Source organism: Triticum aestivum, chromosome 7A (genome assembly GCF_018294505.1).
Source record: "Triticum aestivum cultivar Chinese Spring chromosome 7A, IWGSC CS RefSeq v2.1, whole genome shotgun sequence".
NCBI lineage: Eukaryota > Viridiplantae > Streptophyta > Magnoliopsida > Poales > Poaceae > Triticum > Triticum aestivum.
The window spans coordinates 431,697,928-431,717,656 of NC_057812.1; the positions used below are offsets into that span (position 1 = coordinate 431,697,928).

Genomic DNA, 19,729 nt, shown 5'->3' on the forward strand with positions numbered 1-19,729 from the left:
GCCGCACCACCGCGCCTCCTCGCCGGCGGCCGCTGCTCTGCCGCGCCGCCCCACCTCGCCGCCTGGGCCACCGCGTCGCCACGCCGTCGGGAGCGACTCCGGTGAGCTCCGCAGACCTCCTCCGGTCGCCGTCCACCGCATCGGCCTCCCCGTCCTCCCCACCGTCAAGTTTTCTGGCGAGTTCAAGTTTTTCGGCGAAGATCCAGGCAAACCTCGGGATCCGCGTCAAGCAAACCCTAGATCTGGAGGTGGTATTTTTCGTCTAAGTCCCCGATTCCCAGATTCAAATGCCCTTGTTCATCGTGCCGTAACTTTGCATCCGTAACTCCGTTTTGCGCGTGTAGCATATCAAAATGTTCGTCTCAGAGAGCACATCATTTCATCTCATTGCATCATTTACATTTGAGTTCATATTGATGCCCAAAATGCTGTTGAAAGAGTGCTATTTGAGATAATTGCCAGATCTGCTGCTCCATATAGCTATTTGTCATTTTTGCCATGATTATTGTGTGCATGATATGCCCCTGAGCTCTACATATGTTTTGTTATATGCTTTGTCATCTTTCCAGAGGTGCAATCCATGTATTTTTGTGATGTGTGTGGTGACTAGCACAAGCTTGCAAAGTGGTGCATTCGTTAATGCTAATTTCAGGGACTTAGCAATTCCAGTAAGTCATTGGATTGTTTTTATCAATATGCCATATGTTCATGTTGTTTCCTAGTGATCCGTCCTCTTTTGGGGATGATCAATAAGGATGTTTTATTAATCTTGTAGTGCTCTTTCCATCCATGTCTTTGTTTGCAATTATGGAGCACCCTACCTTGAGTCAATCGAGCTCTATTTTTGCTATTTCGTGAATCTGGGCAGATTGTCTACTTGTTAGCGATTTCGCCGAGGATGTTGTAGATGATCCGTGCATGCTATGTTATCGTTCTTACCATGTATAGCTTATATAATGTGTACTCTTGATGGGTGCATGCTTAAATTGTCATGAAATGCTCTGTAGTGAGTGCATCGAGCTCGTAAACATGCCTACTTGATATCTGATTTGCATGTTCCAGTTTTTCACAAAGTCTGTGATCTGATTATGTTTTTGCCATGTTCACATGCTTGTAATTGTATTTTCTTATCCCTTTTGGCTCAAGGTCACTAAGGGACTTTTGTTAAGCTCTTCGAGTAGCTCCATGCCATGATTTAGTTTTCCATGTTGAGTTCCCGTAGCATCTAGTTTTCATGCTCCAAAGTGTGCTACCTGATCTGAAATTCCAGACAAGTGTTAATTTTACTAAGTCTGAAATCTGTTTACCAATTGGACTTTTGCCATGCTTGTTTGAACCTGTTAATGGATGAATTGACCGTAGCTCAGTGTTCATATTTTGTTAAGCATCATGAATGGATCCCTGGCATGTATTTTGATGCCATGTTTGGGTGTTGTAGCATGTTTAACTTGTTACATTTAGATGGCAGACCGGTGCCATATTTGAATTGCTTGCCATTTCCAAACCGTGTCTCCGATTCCGGCGTTCTTTATATCGTTTTCAAGCGAAATAATCTCACCTTTCCAGTGGCACAATTGGATTTCCAAGTTGAGGCCAGGTTCATTCATTCCTTATCAAATCTTGCATATGCATCACATATCGCATCCCGCATAGCATACCATGTTTGCATCATGTGTTTGAGCTTTGCACGTGGTTGATTGTGTCCTTTTTGCTTGTTTGTCTTGTTTGGGTAGAGCCGGGAGACGAGTTCACTAACGAGGAGCCCGTTGAGTTTGCTTTCGAGGATCCAGTCAACTCTGACAACTTTGCAGGCAAGATGAACATACCCTCGAAATCACTTCTATCTTTTCTTTGCTAGATGCTCGCTCTTTTGCTATGCCTATGCTACGATGCCTACCACTTGCTTATCATGTCTCCCAAATTGCCATGTCAAACCTCTAACCCACCATGTCCTAGCAAACCGTTGATTGGCTATGTTACCACTTTGCTCAGCCCCTCTTATAGCGTTGGCAGGTGAAGATTGGAGACCGTTCCTTGTTGGAACATTATTTCCTTGATGGGATATCACTATATTATCTTGTTATCTTAATGCATCTATATACTTGGTAAAGGGTGGAAGGCTCGGCCTCTCGCCTAGTGTTTTGTTCCACTCTTGCCGCCCTAGTTTCCGTCATACCGGTGTTATGTTCCCGGATTTTGCGTTCCTTACATGGTTGGGTGATAATGGGAACCCCTTGATAGTTCGCCTTGAATAAAACTCCTCCAGCAATGCCCAACCTTGGTTTTACCATTTGCCACCTAGCCTCTTTTTCCCTTGGGTTTCCGGAGCTCGAGGGTCATCTTATTTAGCCCCCCCCCGGGCCAGTGCTCCTCTGAGTGTTGGTCCAAACTAGAGTCCTATGCAGCGCCCCCTCGGGGAAACTCGAGGTTTGGTTTTAGTTGTATGGAGAGCTCATCTGAGTGTGCCCTGAGAACGAGATATGTGCAGCTCCTATCGGGATTTGTCAGCACATTCAGGCGGTGTTGCTGGAATTGTTTTAACTTGTCGAAGTGTCTTGTAGAACCGGGATACCGAGTCTGATCGAAACGTCTCGGGAGAAGGTATATCCTTCGTTGACCGTGAGAGCTTGTCATGGGCTAAGTTGGGACTCCCCTGCAGGGATTTGAACTTTCGGAAGCCGTGCCCGCGGTTATGGGCAGATGGGAATTTGTTAATGTCCGGTTGTAGATAACTTGAACCTTAACTTAATTAAAATGAATCAACTGTGTGAGTTACCGTGATGGTCTCTTCTCGGCGGAGTCCGGGAAGTGAACACGGTGTTGGAGTAATGCTTGCCGCAGGTTGTTCTCTAGTTATTCGATCGTGCATTGCCTTCTCTTCTCGCTCTCTTTTGCGAACAGGTTAGCCACCATTTATGCTAGTCACTTGCTGCAGCTCCACATATTACCTAGCCTTACCTATAAGCTTAAATAGTCTTGATCGCAAGGGTGCGAGATTGCTGAGTCCCTGTGGCTCACAGATTACTTCCGAATCAGATGCAGGGCCAGACGACTCCGTTCCAGATGACGCGCTTGAGCTCAAGTGGGAGTTCGACGAGGACTCATGCCGTTACTACGTGTCTTTCCCTGATGATCAGTAGTGGTGCCCAGTTGGGGCGATCGGGACCGTGTCGCATGTTGGGTTGATCTTTTATTTTGGCACCGTAGTCGGGCCCTGGGTGATTGAATGATGTAATGCTATTTATGTACTTTGTTTGACGTGGCGAGTGTAAGCCAACTATGTTCCTTCCCCTTTTATTATTTGTATTACATGGGATGTTGTGAAGATTGCCTAACTTGCGACATTGCTTTCAATGCGGTTATGCCTCTAAGTCGTGCTTCGAAACGTAGGAGATATAGTCGCATCGAGGGCGTTACAGGCCTGATCCTGGGTTAAAAGATCATGTCCCTTGCCTCTTGTTACCCATCGATCCGATCTCACGGCTCGGGCCCCCTACCCAAGGTCTGTCGCTTTTGACACCGACAAGGAGGTATAGTGGTGTGACGTGTGTGACACGTGATTTTTGGGTGATGTTTTTTTAGTTGTATGATACTCCCTCCTTCCATATATATAGGGCCTAATATATTTTTCGAGGTTGCCTTTGACTATTGATAAGATTAATAATATAAGAGATGTATAATGTGAAAAGTATATCATTAGAAGCTCTTTTCATGTATGATTTTGATGGTGTTCTTTGTGTAACTTGCATGTCATATATTATTACTCTAACATGTGGTCAAAGTTAGCCTCAAAAAATGCATTAGGCCCTATATACATGGAGGAGGGAGTATATGATTTGACAATTTGTTTTCTAATGAAGTTGTAATTATGATGCAATGATTCGTAATTAAGTTGTTTTTTTTGAGAGTACGCCAATGGCGTACCTTAGCTTTATAGAAGAGAGAGGTTTAATTACAAGATTGCCGACCAATGTGCGAACACATAGGACGGGGTACAACACACACAACTCCCACACCAAGCTACCCTAGTATTAACTCCTCACAAAACATTGTAAACCTCCTACTCCTACCCCAGCCTGTCTCCACTCGGCAATCTCTTCCAGAATCCTGAGTGGTAGCTCGCTTGCGTTCCTCTGCTCGCTGATCCTGTTGAAGACTCTAGCATTCCTGTGCTTCCAGAGAGCCCAGGCCACCGCCGTCACCAGCGTGTAAAACCCTCTACGATCTTGTCCACTGAATCTCATTCGCGCTGCCAGTCACCAATTTGAACACATCCGACTCCCCCAGGTCCTACACCTCAATCGCAATGAGATTAAACACCTTGTGTCGCACCTCCTGCGCATACGTGCAGTTTGCCATGATGTGATCCACGTTGTCTTCTACCTGCAAGCACGTGTAACACGCCGACGACTGATCCTGTAAGCCATGTCTAGCTCTCCTGTCTGACGTCCATATTCTGTGCTGCAGGGCAAGCCACACGAACAGTTTGCATTTGAGTGGTGCCTAGCTCCTCTAGATACATTCAGCCATGGGTGATCTAGATAGCTCCGAGCAGAGGTAGTCATAGAACGATTTAGCCGTTTAGGTGCCTAATGGTGATATCGGCCAAGTGAAGCTATCCGGCAGTGATGGGTCCCGGTCCACCATACCAATTGCATGGCAAAGATGCATGTACTACATTAGGGTGGTGAAGGAGGTGTTCTGCTTGAAGTCATGAACCCAACTGCCATCTTCTAAGGCTTGGCGCACCGTACGTCTATTTGTCGTCCTCGTCGGGACTGTGGCCACAATCATTGGTGCAATCTCCGCCGCCGCCACTCCATGGATCCACTTATCCTTCCAGAAGAGCACCTTGTCGCCCAAACCCACCTTTATACTGACCAACGCATCAAACACCTCTCTTGCCTCCTCGTCCGGTGTCATAGGTAGCCCCTGCCATGGTCTTTGTGCATTTGTCCTCTTCAGCCATTCCCACCTGACACGGAGCGCCATCGCTTGCCATTTCAGGGTTTTGATGCCTAATCCATCGCAAGCTTTTGGTTGGCAGATTTTATCCCAAGCCACTAGACATTGCCCACTGTTGCACTTGTCTTTGCCCGCCCAGAAGAACGACCTCATCCATTTATTCATATCCTCAAGCACCCACTCCGGCGCCTCCGGCACCATAAGATGATGAACGGGGCGTGCCGCCACTACCAACTGCACCAGAATAAGCCGGCCCGGCCTTTGAATAAGCCCTCTTTGCCATGCTGGCATGAAGTGTCTCACTTTATCCAGCATTGGTTGCCATTCCGCTCGTGTCAGGCTCTTGATCGCCAGTTGCAATCCCAGGTATCTGCAGGGAACTCTAAGATGTCACATTGTAGCATTCCGGCAACTCTGGCCCTGTCCTCCTCGCTCCCTCTTATTAGCACAGCATAGATTTGCGGTAGTTCACTTTAAGACCTGATGCTCGCCAAATGCCTTGAGGATCTCAGTAACAGCAGCCAGATCGTGCTCTGTGGGCATGGTGAACATGGCAACGTTGTCGGCACAAATAGACAGCCTTTGTGTTGTCATGATTCCAGCAAAGGCAGTAAGCACTCCCATCTCTATGGCCGTGTGCACAAGGGTAGATAAGGCCTCCATGGCTATCATAAAAAGCAAGGGTGAAATCGGATCCCCCTGTCTCAGACCACAAGCATGTATGACATTTCTCCCTGGCAACCCGTTAATAACCACCTTGGTGCTGGTTGTATGTAATAGCACTACCATCCAATCTAACCACCTTTGGCCAAATCCCTTCGCTCTCAGCACCTCAAAGAGGAAAGGCAGGAAAGAGAATCAAAAGCTCTAGAGATGTCCAACTTGACGAAGACACCTGGAGTTCTTCTCGCATGAATTTTCCTTGCTACTTGGTGCACCAAAAGGAAGTTGTCATGGAGCTGCCGTCCTTTTATGAAGGAAGATTGATTCATCTCGACAAGCTCGTGCATTTGCAAGTGGAGCCGATTGGCAAGAACTTTGGCAAAGAGCTTTGGAATGTTGTGGATTAGGATAATGGGTCTAAATTCTCCAATTTCTTCTACGTCTGCTCTCTTGGGGATGAGTATGATGTTAGCCTTGTTCAATTTAGCAAAACCCCGAGTGTCTCCAACGAACAACTTCATAATTACTGCCATGATGTCGTGCTTTATAATCTGCCAAGCTTTTTGGAAGAAAGCACCAATGTAGCAGTCCGGCCTCGGCTCCCGGTCTGGAGGCATTTCCTTGATCACCTGCCAGACTTCCTCTTCTGTGACCATCTGTTCCAAGCATTGGAGATCCTTGGCCTCAAAACCCAGATATTGCAAGTCTAGAGTATGCTCTCTGACCCGCGCAGTCCCCAGCAGCCTCTCAAAAGCATCCGAGAAAACCTCCACTTTCCTTTCTTGACCAGTAACAATCTCTGCGCCCGGCTTGACATGTGCAATAAAATTATTGGTTCTTCTACCATTGGCCATTGCTTGAAACAATCTAGTGTTGGCATCGCCCTCTCTAATCCAACGAAGTCTGGAGTGTTGTCTATCAGTGGTTCTCTCTAGTGCCGCCATGCCCAGTAGCGCCTGCTTGAGTGTTCGCCGGAGCCAGGTCTCCATGGTGTGCAGAGCTCTGTTTTCTTGCATTATGTCCAGTCTTTGGATAACCCATGTAGCCACCCTCATCATAAGCTTCACGTTCCCAATTTTGCGTTCGCCCCAGGCTTGCAGGGTTACAGCCGAGTTGCGCATTAGTGCATCCATCCTCTTGTACGGGTCGACAATCACGTCATCGCACACCCACGCCTCCCTCACCGCATCCTCAAAACCCTCCAATCTTGTCCAGAAAAGCTCAAATCTGAACCGCTTCTTGGGGCAAAAGCCCGCACTCATGGTGAGGTGCAAAGGCGCGTGATCCGAGACTCCCGTGGACAGCGCTTGCAGAAGGTGATCCGCGTTGTCCAGCTCCCAATCCAATGTCATGAGGACTCTATCGATCTTGGTAAGGGTAGGCGAGTCCCTCTCATTTGACCATGTGTATTTTCTCCCATGCATGTACATCTCGTGTAATTGATGGTCCTCCACAAGCTCTCTAAATTTGTTCATCATGTTCCTATTGAGATTGGTGTTGCTCTTTTCAGAAGCTCGGAGGATCATGTTAAAGTCACCGAGGACAAGCCAAGCTCCTGGGCAGACCACACGCCTTAACCTAAGTTCCTCCAAGAAGTTACACTTTTGCTTGTGGCTTTGCGGTCCATAGACAACTGAAATCCACCAAGGATCACCTATTTTGGTGCTTACCCGACCCGTCAGAAAGTTAGTATCTATCTGGATGGCCTCCACCTCCAAGTCTGAACTCTTCCACGCTAGAAGCACACCCCTCTAGTCTCTATAGCCGGCAAATAAGCAAAACCATCAAACGGTGGTCCCAAACATTGCGTAACTAAATAGTTGTCTATTACATCCAACTTAGTTTCTTGCAAGCAAGCTAAGTTGACCTCAAGATTACTCACGAATTCCCGCACCGCCTTGCGTTTCACTGGATTGTTCAAGCCTCGAACATTCCAGCATATCGCCTGTGGGTGTAAATCCATGAAGAATTACAACCCCAACTCCGCTAGGTAGCCCTAGCTAAGTGCACACTGTAACTGCGTTCTGTGCCTCCATTTCCTCCGGGGACGAGATCGTCTTGCCGAAGAGCGCCGCGATGATCCGAACGTGCTGCTCACGCAGCGTCGAATCAAACAGCTCCTTGAGCTCGTGTACCACTCCGTCGTCCACCTCCAGATTGTCTGGAACCATGCCCAAGGCATGGAGCAACACGTTTTACACCGGTGCTTCCCTTGGCCGTTTGGTCGCCGTGGTCTTCTTAGATGCCCTGGTGGTCCTCTTGGGCGTGAACGGTTCCACGTCAGGCCTGAGCTGTGACGCCTGCACTTCCTTGAGCAGCGAAGGAGCGAGCCGTTTGATGATGTTCGAGCAGAAGTTTTTCAGCTCTCCATATGCCACCACTTCGTTCGCAGTCATCCCCACTGTTTCGCAACTCTGCGGTGCACACATTAAGGTTGTGCAATCGTTGCCGATCAGCTGCAGTCCCTCCTCCAAGGGCACCTGCTGCACCATATCCACGACGTGCGGGGCGGACGTGCTCAGTGCATGTGCATGATTCCCGTCACCCTGGGGCCCTGCCATCCTCGTTTGTGCCTCCGCCCCAGTGGAATTATTAATTCCAACCACCGAGCCATGCACCGCTGTGTGTGACTGTGTGGGCTTGCTCGGAACCCGATCTGCTGGGTCCCCTCTCGGATGCCGAGCACCTGGGCCCTCTGTGGACTCCTGTTTAGTCGGTCCGGCCCGATCCTCCTTGTCGTGATTCTCCTGGCATTCCTGGCCCCCCTTGTCGCCATCCACCTGACATTCAACCCGCGAGGCCGGTCCCTCTTGATCCCGATCTGCGTGGCCACCTAGCACCGCTCCCATTGGTGGCCCGGTCACGTCCGCGAGCTGCAGCGGGTCCTGTGGGGCCACACGTGCGTCGGGATCCTGGCTCGCCCCCACTAGATCCCCGTCCCGTTGTGGATTGGGCGACGGATCCAAGGCTACATGCCTCTCTGGACTCAGGGTAGGCGTAATGTGCTCCCCCTTGCCACACCACCTTCCTCTCTCCTGTCCAATCTCCCGCCCGACTGATTTGAAACTCCTCCTCGGTTGTCATTCAAACGTTTTGCGGGCCCCTTATGAAAATTATGACTGATGTGATGATTTGTTTCAGGTGCAATGATTGCTATTAAGGTGTTGTGGAGATGATTAAAATTAATTAGTAAATATGAGAATTTGATGTGAGTAACATTGAACAGTCCGGTCCATTGATGAATATGTATTAGTTTAGATACAATGTTTTTGTCTGAACTCTCTTATTTAATACTTCCTCCATAAAGAAATATAAGTGGGTTCACATCACTGTAGTAATGAATATTGAATCACAATCCTAATTTTCCCTTCGATAGTAACAGAGTAGAGTTATGCAAATTTTTTAGTCGGCGGCAACTCACGGACATTTAGCTGGTGCTTGTAGAGTGCCGGGGCAGTAATCCACTAACGAATATTTAGTATTTTTAATTTCCAACTATAATCTGAAGCTGAACCATAATGATCAGGTATATTCAGTGGTCACATCATCGGTGTCTTTCCCATCTTTATTTTCCCGGACGACAAGCCAAGCAAGCCCAACAAATTCCAAACCCCCACGCAAGAAATTCCAAATTGCCACCCGCAAATCCTCGCTTTCCCTTCCGAGCACGATTCATCCATCCCATCGCAAGGAACAAGGGAGTAAGAGCTGCTGCTTCTTCCGTGGTCCCGGTTCAAGGGAGTCAAGCAAGCACAAGATCCTCTCGGTGAGCTTATTGCCCCTCGGATCCTTTTGCTTTTTCGTTGGCTTTAGCACCCTAATTCTAGAAAATCCGAGAAATTTGGTGGGGAGTAGTGATGCTTGTGGATCGGCGGAGATGAATCCGTCTGAATTCAGGAACCTGATTCGACAGAAGAAGGGCTAACCTCCTTTTGGTCTCGTCTCAAGTTGACTGTGGAGTGTGAAGTCGTTCTTGCTGATGGAGAAGCTGAGCTGAGCTTGGATTCTTTAGCTGTTTAGCACCGGGAGAGCTTTGTTTGTGTAACTACACGAAGAAAAAGAAGAAGATTCTTTACCTGCTATTTCTAGATGTTGATCTGATTCGATTGCCACACATGCGATTCTCTTTGCTACAATTGGAGAACCACGGCTCGCAGGGTTTGTACTTTGGTAGATTGCAGCACTGGAAGTGTTAATTGAGAAAGATATAAAAAAATTAGCTAGTTAGGGGTCGATATTGATACAACCTAATTGATGCAATGCAAGTTGTCGATTTGGATATCTCTTATCTGGTTGTATTAATACTTCAGGCTTGGATTGCATAGTGGAGCAAAGTACTAGTAGAATGCTACAGGAGTACCAGGGCTGGTGTAGTATATATCCTAATGCAGTTCCTTCTTTACCAGAATGCAACCATTGTGAGAGCTGCTGCGTCTTCTGCAATTGCTACTGGATACCCTTATTTTTTACAGTTTCAAGTTTGAATTGTATATATGTGTAGTTTGTTTCTGTGTTGTTGCTAAAATCCACAATCTGTAACTGCGGTGTCGCTCACTTCTTGAAGGGCATCTGGCATCAATGCATGTGTCTCAGATATGTGACTGTTAACCATTTGATCACTTTTCACTCCCTGCTTCATTTGATTCTTATAAAATAGATCACGGCTGCGAAGGATTTGATACACATAAATAGTGAATGATTATTTGCAAATACTAATGTCATGTTTAGGCGATAGATGCTTATAACTTTCGAACCCTTCCCTGGACCCTGCGCAAGCGGGAGCTACATGCACCAGGTTGCCCCCTATTCCTCCGCGAACTAAGATTAGCATTACTTGTAGATGGCTTGTTCTGATGGTGAGGCTGAGCACCAATGGATACAGAGTGTCAAGTCAGGAGGAGCAGTTCCTTGTCTACCGCCCGAAAACTGTCCTAATGGTTGGGCTACTCCTCCTGGTGACACTTTTATGGTCAGAGGCCCAGAATATTTTGCAACCAAGGCAAAAATACCTGGTGGGGAGTATCTTCTGAAGCCTCTTGGAGTTGATTGGATCAAAGGCCCAGTAAAAATCTGTGAGGTCCTGAAAAACAGGAACCATCGTGTGAGGAAAGCCATCGATGAGGAGGTTTCTCACGGCAATAAACCTTTTGTCTGGGCCTTCAACTTGCAACTGCCCAGCAAGGAGAACTACAGCGCGATATTTTACTTTGTCTCACTGGAACCTGCACCCGAGGGCTCGCTGATGGATCAATTCCTTAAAGGGGACGATGCTCTCCGTAAATCCAGGCTTAAACTGATAGCAAACATAGTTAAGGGGCCCTGGATTGTCCGAAAAGCTGTGGGTGAACAAGCCATCTGCATACTTGGCAGAGCACTTTCGTGCAAGTATGTCGAGGGATCAAACTTCATCGAAGTTGATGTGGATATTGGGTCTTCCATAGTTGCAAATGCAATTGTTCATCTGGCATTTGGTTACGTGGCGACACTGACTATAGATTTAGCATTTGTTATTGAGAGTCAAGCTGAATCAGAGCTCCCCGAGAGACTTCTTGGAGCTGTAAGGTTCTCTGAGTTGAGTCCGGGATCAGCTGGTGTGTACGAAGTGCCATCTGAAGAGCAGCAGGAAATTGCTCCAATTCTGCCTTCAAGATTATGGCGGAGTTTTACCCAACTGCTACAGAACCCAGGCAACTCAATGCAGCCGTCGCCTAGCTCAGAAAACACTAATGGAAACTTTCACAAGGAAGATGCTGGTAACAACGATAATTGGTAAGTGCAGCAGACTCGATGTGCTAATTAGCCACTGCTTTTGTTAGAATATTTTTACATTAACAGATAAATATTTGTTTTTTTATAATAGGATCATTCCCCTGTAGTCAAATTGCAACCTATGTTACAGTTGTAGGATGTCTCTGAAAATGTTCCTGATGTTGAGCGAAGCTTTATCACGCGAAAAATACCGACATAATGGTCTTCTCTTTTGCAGATATCCCGGAATCCCATACTAGACATGTATAAAGCTTCCATCCAAAGGACGCCTTCATTGGTTGAGGATAATATGCTAGTTCAGGCGATGTGTAAAAGTTGAATTCGTTTCTACGACGATGAACAACGGCCTCAGGTAGTTGTGGATTATCATAGTCCTGGGCCCTGCTGTAAAAATGATACATACTGGTCAAGAGAAAAACATCTTTCTGTACATATTAACTAAATTTACCTTTTAGCCCGACAAATTGAGATGTTGTATTGCATTCTCTTTCTGGCTGTGACACTGGTAAAAACTTTTTTTTTTGAAACCAGACAAAAGATTTGCCATTTTCATTAAATAAGAGAGGAGGTTCAGACATATGTCGCAACGTGACCAAAAGAAAAGACTACTCTCGCAACATGAGCCTACTCAAATGCTTGGCCCCAGCCAAAGTCCACAGGCGGGCCTCCTCTTTAATTCTCGTGACGATAAGTGTGGTTGGAGTCGCGGCGTTGCGAAAAATTCTGGCATTTCGTTCTTTTCATATCTCCCATGAGACAAGCATCATAATGGGGCCAAGAGCCTTTCTGTTATGATCCGTGTTGCTCACCGCCTTTTGCCACCAAGTTCGAACCGAAACTTCATTTCGTCAAATCATCGGTGAGCAGTCGTGGATTCCCAGCCAAATGGTAATCTCATTCCAAACTCTATTCGTGAATCTACACTGAAATAGCAGGTGGGCAGCAGACTCTTGAACTTGCTTGCAAAGCGGGCAAATGTTGCAATTGGGCCATCCCCGCCGAGAGCCGAGGATGTCGTGTACTCTCTGCTGGTAGTGAATTTCCACGAAATAGTGTCTTGTCTATCTTGGCTTAGAGTGACACCGGCAACCATCTCCCAGAGGTTGGCGAACTCCTGTAAGTGCGTCAAGGTGAGGCCCTGTGTGGTGTCGATCTGATTGATCCAAAAATTGTTGTCCAAAGCCTTGCTAACCACACAGTTCCTCCTTTTTGAAATCTCAAAGATTTTAGGCGCGATGTCTTTGGTTCGAAAACCATTCAGCCAAGAGGATTCCCAGAAAATAGCCTTGTTGCCATCACCAATGGTAACCGTCGTGGCCGCCGCAAAGAGATCTTTATCCTTGTCAGAGCAAGGCGTTCCCATCCGGACCCATGGTTTTGGCGGATCCACCCACTCAAACCACAACCAACGGAGGCGTAGAGCAGTAGAAAATTTATCCAGGTTGAGCACACCTAGACCCCCCATGAACTTTGGGCTTGCAAACTAGATCCCAGTTCACCTTGCACTTGCCTCCCGTCACCTTATCACATCCTGCCCAGAGATAGGCACGTCTGAGACTATCAATCTTTTTCCTCACTTCTACAGGTAGGTCCAACGGGGTGAGGTGATATATCGCAATCGCCGTAAGGAGAGCCTTGACCAGGACGATGCGCCCCGGGGTAGCCACATGTATGGCCGACCAGGGCGGGAGCTTGGCAGCCACCTTATCTTCTAGATATTGGAAGTGGATGCGCTTTAGTCTTGCAACCGTAAGCGGTAGGCCAAGGTATCTCATGGGAAAGGTGGCCCGGACCGCCGGGAAGGCCTGAAGAATCCCATCCAAATCGATGTTGGCACAACGGATGGGAGCCACATGACTTTTGTTATAATTGGTGACCAACCCGGTAACTTCACCAAAAGAGCCGAGCGTGGATGCCAAGAACTGGATATCTTCTTTGATAGGAGCAACAAAGATGGCCGCATCATCGGCATACAGAGAAGCCCGCGTGGGGTTACCCCGGAGGGGGCGTAGTTTGCCTTGCTCAGTCGCCTTAGCTAAGATGTGATGGAGCGGGTCAATGGCCAAGACAAAAAGGAGGGGGGATAGGGGATCCCCCTGCCTAAGTCCACATCCGTGCGAAATGGGGTCCCCAGGCACCCCATTTAGAAGAACTCTGGACGAGGCCGTGGATAAAAGGGCGGAGATCCAGTCTCGAAAGCGGCTTGGGAAATTATGATGTCTCAGTAAATCCATCAAGTAGTCCCATCTAACCAAGTCAAACGCTTTCTTGATGTCTAGCTTGAAGAGCAGGGTCGGTGATTTGTTGCGGTGAAATCGACGTGCCAAGTTTCGGACATACATAAAGTTATCATGTATGCTTCTTTTCTTGATGAAAGCACTTTGCGTATTGGAAACGAGGTCGGACATGTGAGGAGCGAGACGTGTGGCCATCATCTTTGCAATGATCTTGGCAACCGCATGGATGAGGCTTATGGGCCTAAACTCAGAAATGTCCTCTGCCCCCTCTTTCTTTGGAATGAGGGCAATATTTGCCGAGTTGAGCCAGTGGAGGTTGGAGATGTGGAGGGTTGAGAAGTTGTTGATTGCTCTCATAATGTCCAGCTTGACGATGTCCCAACATTCCTTGAAAAACACTCCGGTGAAGCCATCTGGCCCCGGCGCCTTATCACCGGGGAGATTATTGATGGCTGCGTGGACCTCCTCTTCGGTGAAGGGGTTGCCTAGCTCCACAAGATCAAGAGCCGAATGCGGAATGCAGTCCCAGTTGAAGTCCTTGGTACGCGGGGGGCCTTCCCCATGGCCTTAGAAAAGTGTTGCTGGATGATTTCTTTCTTGTGGTCATGGTGTGTGGCCCACCCATTATTGTGTTTGAGACGGTGAATGAAGTTCTTCCTTCTACGGTGATTGATGCGGAGGTGAAAAAAGCGAGTGTTAGCATCTCCCTCTTTGAGTAACGTGATTCGTGAGCTTAACCTTTTCCGTGCTCGTTGAAGAACCGCTAAAGCCAGAACTTTCCTTTTCAGCTCCTTTCTAAGGTTCCACTCAGCCGGGCTGAGTGTCCTTAGCTCTTGCACGGCGTCGAGGCGAAGAATGATCTCGAGAGCCATGTGGAGCTGGACTTTGTGGTTAGAGAATATAGCCTTGCTCCAGGTCCGCAGTCGTTGGCTCGTTCGTTTAAGCTTGTGGAAGAGTATCTGGTATGGCTCCGTGTGGGTCATTCCAAGCATCAGTGACCGTTTTCTTGAAATTAGGCATCCTGATCTAGAAATTTTCAAAGCGAAAGGTTTTTGGTCGTTTCGGGCCCTTGTCGCAAGTTAGTAGCAGCCGGCAGTGATCGGAGAGCGAGGACGATAGTGCATGAAGGATGTGAGAGCCAAAGTCAACATCCCAATCATCATTACAGAAAAAACTATCTAACTTGCTTAGTGTCGGGTTGGCCTGCTCATTGCTCCCTGTATATTTCCTATTCTGTAGATGTATCTCTTTTAGCTCACATGAGTTGAGGGCACTTCGGAAGCGAACAAGGCGACTATGGTCAACGTTAGAGCGGTTTTTGTCGCAGGCACAGTAAATCTGATTAAAATCACCTGCGACGAGCCATCTTGTACCCTGTTGTGGCTTCAGGCTTAATAGCTCTTGGAAGAACGCATCTTTAAGGTTGCTTCTTGTAGGTCCGTAGACCGAAGTGAATTTGAAGGAGGTGTTGGTGCTGACCAGGGTGATTTTTGTAGAGATACTAAAGTTTCCAACAGAAATATTGTCCAGCTTGATGTAATCTTCATTCCATAGAAGAAGAATCCCCCCTTTTGTTCCATCCGTCGGCTTCTCAGCAAAGTTCTTCAGTCTTTGGCCACCAAGGAAAGATGCAAGGAATGGGTCGACCGCTGACAATTTCGTTTCCTGGAGGCACACAACGTTGCACAGGGTAGCAGCAATGGTCTCATGGACGGTGGCGCGACGATTTGGGCAGTTAAGACCGCGAACATTCCAGTTTAGAACTGAGAGACTCTCATTCATTGCAAACATAAGCTACATCATTGCAAGCAGGCGGCGTACACATTAGCCTTGCCAAGGCAACAACATCAGGTAGCAATGGATCATTGCTACAAACAAGCACCACTAACACTACAGACATGTCTTCATAACTTAGACAACTAATCATCTAAACTGGGCTACAACATTAAGGAGCAGAGCAACAGCTTCAGGCAGAAGCAGAAGCAGCTACCTCGGCATGGCCTTGGCCTTGGGGCTCCAGGCCAGCATCTCCACCATGGTCCAGAAGGGCATCTTCGACTGCTGCGGCAAGGTCACAGTCAAGCCTAAATAGTGCTCGAAGAGCAGCAATGGCGATGTCCGGTAGCTGCCCACGAAAGAGGGCCACATACTTGTTGATAGCAGCCTCAGTGATCATCTCACCCTCTTCCACCACTCCCATGCGTTGGCAAAGCAACCTCTCAGCCAGCTGGGCGATTGGCATATCTCTGTTCTTTGCCTGCAGTCTTGGGCTGCTACGAATCAGGTTCAAACCTGTCACACCCGCAAGAGTCTTCCTTCTGGTCGTTGGCGGTCTCGGCGGGGTGGAGTTGGGTGTCGGGAGAATGGTGGGAGGCAGTGGCACAAAGAGGGGGGTGCCAGCAACCTCGCCCTGTTCCAGCGAAACCGCAGGCACAGGGCTCATCTCTATTTGGTTTTCCACCGTGCAGATTGTCGGGGCAGGAATATGGAGTGGTGTGCAGGGGCTGGGAGGCAGGGAGCCAGCATGGTGCCGCTGCCGCACTGGAGAAGCCCAGCCTGGAGGTCCTTCTGGAGTCACCGGGGAGCCCAGGCACGGAGCTGCCCGCCGGAGCCAGTCAGGGATCAGCGACGACAGCCTCAGCTCGATGATGTCACTGGAGGTGGTCCGCGGTGAGGGTGGCGGCGATCTTCCTCGGTTGTCCTCGCTGCGCTGGATGCTGGCCACCTCGCAGGATCGCGAGCGCCGCTCTGGACAGGCCACCCGGTGCCGGGCCCGCCTACCCGAGGCCGGGATCACCGCCCCATCAGGAAGGCGCTGGACACATGCGCTGTCAACCTTCCGGGCGTCCGGCGACAGAAGCTCCAAGCCGCGCCTCCTCCCGCCATCGTAGCGGTCCCGGGAGTCATGGTCGTCACGGCGTCGGTCTTCATGTGGCCCCTTGCTGCGATCATTGTCACGTCGAGGAGCCCTGGAGCGGCTCCAAAACAAGCCACGCCAGGAGGACTCTTGACGACCGCTGCGCCTTCCACGTCCATCATGCTCGTCATCTCTGTCACGATCGTCGTTGCGTCGCTCTCGACGGTCGCCCTCGTCCTGGCGGGCACGCGCATGAGACTCGCCGTCCACGTCTCCAAGTCTCCAGCTGAAGGGAGGGTGCATGCGTGGGCGTCAGGGAACCATGCCGTCCGCGCCAGGGGTGTAGTCCTCGATCAGGTCCAGATGGACCAGGACACGCCGCTTGAGCCCCTGGCGCCCGACAGCAGGGTTTGGAGCACTGCTTCCTGGTGGCTGGTTGTTGGTGAAGGTGATATGCTGCACTTTGGGTATCTTGCTAGAATCTTCTGACCAAGCCCACAGGTTGAGTGTGGCGGCGTCCTCACATTGCACGGAGGCGATGTCGAAGTAGTGGAGGAAGGTATCCGGCCCCAGCACCTGAGCAGCTACAGCGTCATTCCAGGCGTTGAGCGGGACATTTTCGAGGCAGAGGTGGACGTGGAAGTCAGCTTGAACCACATGGGCGTGGGCGTTGAGTCTCCACTTGGCGATGTGGATGTCTAGGTTGCCGAAGTCGGAGCTGTAGTGGGAGAAGCGGCCTGGGCCGGCTGTCGCCAAGTCTCGGTGGTGCTGGAAGTCGAATCTGACGAGAAAATCCTCCGGGTAGAAAGGCACCACCTTGACATAGGCGCGGTCGATGCCGACGGAAGTGGCGACTGCGTCCCTGATGACGGAGGCGCTGACCGATGGGCGTCTTCCGCCGAGCCAGGCAACAGCCGCAAGATTGGCGAGGCTGGCTGCCTGGGCATCCATGGCCGGCGTGGAGGTGATGACCACATGGCCCTCTGATGGGCGCAGCGAGGGATCCCCGACCCGTGGCATCTCGTCCCCTAGCAGCAGGGGCGCAGAGATCGGTTGGCCCGGGGCAGCAATGCCACAGGAAGTTGAGGAAGCGGGTGGGGCGACCAGCAGATTCGAGGGAGGCGGGCTGCAGACCAGCGAAGATGAAGGAGGCGAGGCGCTGGAGCACTGCCGCGCTCGGTGGCCGCTTCTTCTACAGAGCAGGCACTTGTATGGGTCTCGACAGTCAATCTTGTTGTGGCCTTTCTCCAGGCATCTGTGGCAAGTTCTGTGTTTGTGCTTGACGAAGGCCCCTCTGGCTGGAGGGGAATAAGAAGGCGAGAACCATCGTCTTGAATTGCGGTGGGTGGGCGATAGAGCTCTCCACTAGTACGACGCCTTAACTAGGTGCCACTCCGCCCCCGAGCTGGAATCCACAACCAGCGGCTCGAGTGAAGGCGCCTGCGGCAGCTCGGGGCTCAAGGAAGCAGCAGCCCGCGACTCCATCTGCGCAGCATTGAAGGGGAGTGTGATGAAAAGCTACATCAGAACTGATTACAGTATTATTTTCGGGGTCATCTAAACATTGTCTGGTGTCCTTGTCTGTGTGTTTCTGTGGGCAGGGCAAAGACCTGGATCTACAACAATGGTATCTTATGATCCTACCATCAAGAAACTATACGAATTTTCCTGTACCATAACTGATCACGCGCAGTTTAGGTTCAGTTCTTGTAACTTTGCGCCTTCTTAGCACACTTCTTCTAAGACAAAATGGGTGTTGGAGAGAAAAACAAGACTTACCAGGTTCATTTAAAAAAATATAGGATTTGTGGTCCCTTTTTTTTCAAGAAACTTATTCATCTGGCATCCGGGTTCAAGTCCTGGATTTGGCATGGGTGTGCATTTATCTTATTTATTTCAGATTTTTTTTACTGGATTTGGCATGGGTGTGCATTTACCTTATTTATTTCAGATTTTTTTTTTACAATATTCGTTCAATGGCCGACTAAGAGTTGTCGGTGATTTCGGCAATCTTAAGTTTTGACCTGGTAAGTCTTGGAGATTAAGTGCCGTCTAAGAGTTGTCAGTGATTTCGTTCGGTGATTGGGGGTTCAGTGATTTCGGCACTTAACCTCCAATCTAACGTTTCGGCAGTCTTAAGTCTCTGACGATGGAGAGATATTCTTAGGGCCCTCTCGGTGTGACGGCATCCATCATCGTTTGGCCAGACACAGGTGACTATGTCAAGGGGATGCCGGAACGTGTTAAATAAAAAGAAGAACAAAATCGATAATGGGAGCAACAATATAGTAGGCATGGTGATGACTCAAGAGGATAACGACGCACACCGTGTTTTGTAAAGTATCACGAAGCAAAGGAAACATCACATGATAACCAAAGGTTCACTCAAATATCATTCGTATAATCATAGGGACCGATATGGTTGTCCACGGTTCCGCTATCGGTCATTGAACAACGTTGTTTCGTTCATGTCTATGATTTATCGAACCTACGGGGTCACAAGCTTAAGGTAATCACAATCCTCTGAGTGTTAGTAGCATGGGAATGATGACAATATATTTGTGGAATTGTTTCATTAATATCCAGAATAGTTCCGAGAGGTTCCGGAAGTGTTTCGGGGTCACTGGAAGGGTTTCACTGAATATCGGGTAATACCGGGTATTACCGATAAATAATATATAGGTGGAAAATGTTTCCAGAGATGTTTATATATATATATATATATATATATATATATATATATATATAGGACAAGGCTATTCTGTTACTAGTAACAGAATATTATTCTGTTACCCCTAGCCACTATAAGTGTGTGATCTGTAGTTTCCACTAAACCCACCAACCCTGTCGATGCCCCACCTCCACCTCATCTCTCTGGCTCCCGTCGGCGCCCAACTCCCACCTTCTCCCCCGTCTCCGGCCGCCCCCATCCCCACCTTCTTCCCCTGTCTCAGGCCACCGCCCAACCCCCACCTTCTCCACCATCTCTGGCCGCCGCCCCGCCTCCACCATCTTCGGGCCTCAGGAAGCCGCATGTGCCCGCCCCCCGGACATGGCGCTCGCGGCCAACCTCCTGGATCTCGCCCATGGTTGCAGGGGCCCGACGTGGCGGGGAAGTGTGGAGGCGCAAGATGCTCCACGACTGAGGTAGGCGCACCCCGGTGCTCGCCATGGCTGAAGACGGCCTCCAACCCCTGGGCCCAAAGCAGCCAATCTTGCCGCTTCACCTAGGTATGCG

At 49.2% G+C, this 19,729-nt stretch overlaps 1 protein-coding gene across 2 annotated transcripts; it reads left to right on the top strand.

The window, feature by feature from the left end:
• Positions 1–9,151: 9,151 nt before the first annotated feature.
• LOC123147389 (protein ENHANCED DISEASE RESISTANCE 2) lies at positions 9,152–11,861 on the top strand. Of its 2 annotated transcripts, none has more exons than XM_044566624.1 (3): positions 9,152–9,394; positions 10,469–11,397; positions 11,615–11,861. In XM_044566624.1, coding segments are annotated over exons 2-3 (930 nt in total). In that variant the 5' UTR covers positions 9,152–9,394; the 3' UTR covers positions 11,616–11,861. The 2 variants fall into 2 exon arrangements, with proteins under 2 accessions (XP_044422559.1, XP_044422561.1); XM_044566626.1 differs by having other exon boundaries at positions 9,179–9,394; positions 10,035–11,397.
• The last annotated feature ends 7,868 nt before the right edge of the window (positions 11,862–19,729 follow it).